The 5,170-nt window shown below is 41.1% G+C and overlaps 1 protein-coding gene across 1 annotated transcript; it reads left to right on the top strand.

Moving 5' to 3' along the window:
• Nucleotides 1-2,283: 2,283 nt before the first annotated feature.
• Nucleotides 2,284-4,260, top strand: LOC118578661 (ATP-dependent RNA helicase DDX18-like). Its single transcript, XM_036179798.1, is given in 4 exon segments — nucleotides 2,284-2,604; nucleotides 2,606-3,036; nucleotides 3,038-4,154; nucleotides 4,156-4,260. Coding segments are annotated over 4 exon segments (1,974 nt in total).
• The last annotated feature ends 910 nt before the right edge of the window (nucleotides 4,261-5,170 follow it).

Here is a 5,170-nt window from a genome sequence, read left to right as displayed (position 1 = left end):
GAAGTGTTTTTACTGTTGTATCCTATAACAATCCTCTTATATTAAGGTCTTGGATTCATGTGGTGTTGATTTCTTATACTATGAGAGATAGGGGTTTAATTCCTTTCTTCTACATGTGGATAACCATGTTTCCTAGCAACATTTGCAGAATTTCGCTTTCTACTGTGACTATTTTGACCTTCTTTGTCAAAGATTATGATTGTGTGAGCTCATATCTGGCTCCGCTATTCTGTCCTACTGTCTGAATGTCTGTTTTGGTGTCAGTATCGTGCTGGTTCTTGTCACCATACCTCGTTTACATAATTGGAAGTCAGATCAACTATACACCTTCAGCACTGCTCTGCTTGCTCAGGACAACTTTGGCAATCCAGGGTCATTTGTGTTTCCAAGTGAGTTATAAAATTATATTTTCTATTTTTATGAAGAATGATACTAGAATTTTAGGAGATTGTACTAACCCCAGAAATGTTTCTGACAGTACAGCCATGTTTAATTCTACCAACAGATTAATATAAAATATTTCAACATCTTATAGTGATTTCCTGAGTTTATTTATTTGATATTTTAATTATTTATTTTGTACACCTTTCATTTCCTCAGAAAGGTACATTTTAATGCTTTGTTTTTGTTTTACTTTTTGAGACAATTTTGAATGAAGTTATTTGCTTGATTTCCTCCTCAGTATGTTTGCTATTAAAACATAGGTAGGCTTCATAAAAGAAGAGAAATTTTGTCAGCACTAGGCATATGTACATACAAGCAACCTTAAACTGACTCATTAGTGTGTTTTGTGTGTGTGCATGTGTGTATGTGTGTGTGTGTGTAAATGTGTGTGTGTGTGTGTGTGTGAATGTGTGAGTGTGTATATATGTGAATGTCACTTTCTCTCTGTGTGTATGTATTCATAAAACAATATATAGTTGAAGAACAAAAGGGTAGCATTTGAGATGGGGAGAATACAGGAGGAGATGTAGGCAGAAGGAGATTAGTTTTCTCAGGGTCTGAGTGGGAATCATTAGTCAGATTGTGATGTATTATGTCTAAATCTAATTGATCCAAAAGTTTTCTCTTAATAAATTTATTTTATTTACAAACTTGCCACAGTTTCCCCTCCCTCCTCTCTTTCCACTCCCTCCCTCCATACCATCCACTGTATTTCCAATCCCCAATCCACTTCTCCATTTCTGTTTAGGAAAGTTCAGGTTTCACATGAGTATCAACAAAAAATGAAATATCACGTTGCAGTAAGACTAAGCACCTCCTCATGTGTTAAGGATAGGCAATGTGACCCAATGTGAGGATTAAGGCCCCAGAAAGTCGTAAAAAAAGTCAGAGATAGACCCTGTTCCCACTGTTAGGAGTCCCACAAGAGGACCAAGCTACACAACTCTAACATATATGTAGAGTGCCCAGGTCAGTTCCATGAAGGCTTCCTGGTTGTTGGTTCAGTCTCTGTGAACCACTATTAAGCCCAGATTAGTTGATTCTATGAGTTTTCTTACAGTGTCCTTGACACCTCTGGCTCCTACAGTCCTTTCTCCCCCTCTTCTGGAGGATTCCCTAAGCTCTGCCTAATGTTTGGCTGTGGGTATCTGCATTTGTTTCCATCAGTTGCTGGATTAAGCCTCTCTGATGACAATTGTACTAGGCACCAATCTATGTGTATAGCAGAATATCATTAAGCATTATTACATTGACATCCCCAGCCCACCCCAGGCATGGTTCGTTTCTTCCTAAGTCACTGCGTCTTCAGGTTGTGGGTCCTGGAACTTCAGTCAGTGTCAGGGGTGGGATCACATTCCTGCCATGAGTTTTAAGCTAGACTGGTCATTGGTTGGTAGCTCCCTCAATCTCTAGGACACCCTTACCCTAGCATATCCCATTGTCATGACAGACTGTAGGTCGAAGGTTATGTAGCTGGGTTGGTTTCCTACTCACTGCATTTGAAGTCTTGTCAGGAGATGGCCTTGACTGCATTGGCACAGGAGACAACTTCATGAATAGGACACCAGTAGCAAAGACACTAGAATCGACACTTAATAAGTGGGACCTCATGAAATTGAAAAGCTTCTCTAAGGCAAAGGACATGGTCAATCAGACAAAACAGCAGCCTACAGAATGGGAAGAGATCTGTACCAACACTACATTCAACAGAAAGCTGATTGGCAAAATCTATAAAAAATACAATTAACTAAATATCAACAAACCAAATAATCAAATTAAAACATCAACCCCGCGCGTGCGCCCGCAGCTCCGCGCAGCTTGCTAGTGCAGCCGGGCAACATGTCGCACTTACAGATGAAACTCCTGCGCAAGAAGACAGAGAAGCGGAACGTCAAACTGCGGCAGCGAAACCTGAAGCTGCAAGAAGCATCAGACATGAGCCTGTCACAGCTTCAAAACGGAGATGTGCCTAAAGAAGAAGTCAGAGTCGGAAAAGTTAAGAAAGCCGTGAAACATTCTGTGAATGTGAGCTCAGCAGAAGCACAAAGTGGAGGCGTGCCTGAAGAGACAGTGGAAAACTTGAAAGTTAAAAGATCACCCCAAAAGCCTACCACTTTAACCAATGGGGAAACAGCAGCAACACCTTCTCCTGATTCAGAACCAAAAAAAGAAAAAGAAGAAAAAGAGGAAAATGGCAAATGATGCTGGGCCTGACACCAAAAAAGCAAGAACTGAAGCAATCATTGGGGCTCACGAGAACGCGGAAGATGGCGTAGAAAAGCCACATGACAGGGAGGTGCCCATCCTGGCCCTCGGACTGACAGCTGCTTTTGAAGACACTTCATTTGCTTCCTTGTCGAACCTCGTCAATGAAAACACTCTGAAGGCTATAGAAGAAATGGGCTTCAAGCGCATGACTGAGATCCAACATAAAAGTATCAGGCCACTTCTGGAAGGCAGGGATCTTCTGGCAGCCGGGAAAACAGGCAGTGGCAAAACACTTGCGTTCCTCATCCCTGTCATCGAGCTCATTGGCAAGTTGAAGTTCATGCCCAGGAATGGAACAGGAGTCCTGATTCTCTCTCCTACCAGAGACCTTCGGTGTTCTGAAGGAACTGATGACACACCATGTCCACACGTATGGGCTAATCATGGGTGGCAATAACAGGTCTGCTGAAGTGCAGAAGCTTGTCAATGGCATCAACATCATCATGGCTACCCAAGGCCAGCTCCTAGACCACAAGCAGAATACTCCAGGGTTTATGTACAAGAACCTCCAGTGTCTGGTTGTTGATGAGGCTGATTGTATCCTGGATGTTGGGTTTGAAGAATTAAAGCAAATTATTAAACTTTTGCCAGTACGCAGGCAAACCATGCTCTTTTCTGCCATACAAACTCGAAAAGTTGAAGACTTGGCAAGAATTTCTCTGAAAAAAGAGCCATTGTATGTGGGTGTTGATGACGATAAAGAGGTTGCCATGGTGGATGGGCTTGAGTATGAATATGTTGTGTGTCCCTCTGAGAAGAGGTTCCTTCTGCTCTTTACATTCCTTAAGAAGAACCGGAAGAAGAAAGGGACTGTCTTTTTTTCATCATGTATGTCTGTGAAGTACCACTATGAGCTACTGAACTACACTGACCTGCCTGTCTTGGCCATCCATGGAAAGCAAAAGCAGAATAATCAAACAACCACGTTCTTCCAATTCTGCAATGCAGATTCAGTGATACTGCTGTGTACAGATGTGGCCGCCAGAGGGCTGGACATCCCTGAAGTGGACTGGATTGTTCAGTATGATCCTCCTGATGACCCCAAGGAATACATTCATCTTGTGGGTAGAAAGGCCAGAGGCCTGAATTGGAGAGGGCACGCCCTACTCATCCTACGCCCTGAAGAGTTGGGTTTCCTTCGTTACCTGAAACAATCCAAGGTTCCACTGAATCAGTTTGACTTTTCCTCGTCTAAAGTTTCTGATATTCAGTCTCAGCTGGAAAAGCTGATTGAAAAGAACTACTTTCTCCATAAGTCTGCACAGGAAGCATACAAGTCATACATTCGAGCATACGACTCGCATTCTCTCAAGCAGATCTTTAATGTGAACAACTTAAATTTGCCTCCGGTGGCTCTGTCTTTTGGTTTTAAGGTCCCTCCTTTTGTGGATCTGAACGTGAGCAGCCATGATGGCAAGCTTAAAAAGAGAGGTGGATTAAAAAGGTGGTGGTGGATTTGGTTACCAGAAAACAAAGAAAGTGGAGAAGTCCAAGATCTTTAAACACATCAGCAAGAAGACAGCAGACCACAGGCAGTTCTCTCACTGAAGGGAACAACTTTCTACCCCGACTGACTTTACCCTAATTTCCCTTTTCTCTTTAAAAAGGAACTTTTCCAGACACCTTTAGGATCTTTCGGTCTTTACTATGATGATAATATTTTATTTTTAAATACTCCCATAAACAAACCATGTCATTGTCCTAAAAAAAAAAAATCAACAGAAATTTAAAAAATCAACAGAAGAATCTCAAATGGCTGAGAAACATTTAAGGATATGCTCAACATTCTTAGCCAATAGGGAAATGGAAATCAAAGATTCTGAGATTCCATCTTAAACCTGTCAGAATAGCTAAAATCAAAAACACAAGTGACAGCTTATGCTGAAGAGGATGTTAAGCAAGGGGAGTACTCCTGCATTGTTGGTAGGGATAGAAACTTGTACAGCAAATTTGAAAATCAGTGTGGTAGTTTCTTAGAAAACTTGTTATCAATCTACTACAAGACCCAGCTATACTACTCTTGGGCATACACCCAAAGGATGATCAATACCACAAGGATAGTTGCTCAATTATGTTCATAGCAGCTTTATTTGTAATAGTCAGAACCTAGAAACAACCTATATGTCCCTCAGCCAAGAAATGGATAAAGAAAATGTGGTATATTCCCACAATGGAGTATTACTCAGCTGTTAAAAACAAAGACACCAAGAAATATTGGAAGCAAATGGATGGAACTAGAAAAAATCATCCTGAGTGAGGTAACCCAGACCAAGAAAGACAAACATAACATGTACTCATTCATAAGTAGATATTAGCTATTAAGTATAGAATAACCATGCTATAATCCAGAGCCCCAGAAAGGCTAAGTATCAAGAAGGGTTAATTGAACTATTTAAAGCAGGTCTTGGAAATACTAAGATCTTCTTCAAATAGTTCCCTGAAACTTTAGGCTTTTTTC

The sequence above is a fragment of the Onychomys torridus genome, chromosome 2, assembly GCF_903995425.1.
Source record: "Onychomys torridus chromosome 2, mOncTor1.1, whole genome shotgun sequence".
Classification (NCBI taxonomy): Eukaryota; Metazoa; Chordata; class Mammalia; order Rodentia; family Cricetidae; genus Onychomys; species Onychomys torridus.
Note: the sequence above shows the minus strand (reverse complement) of the source record. Positions and strands in the feature narration are given on the sequence as shown.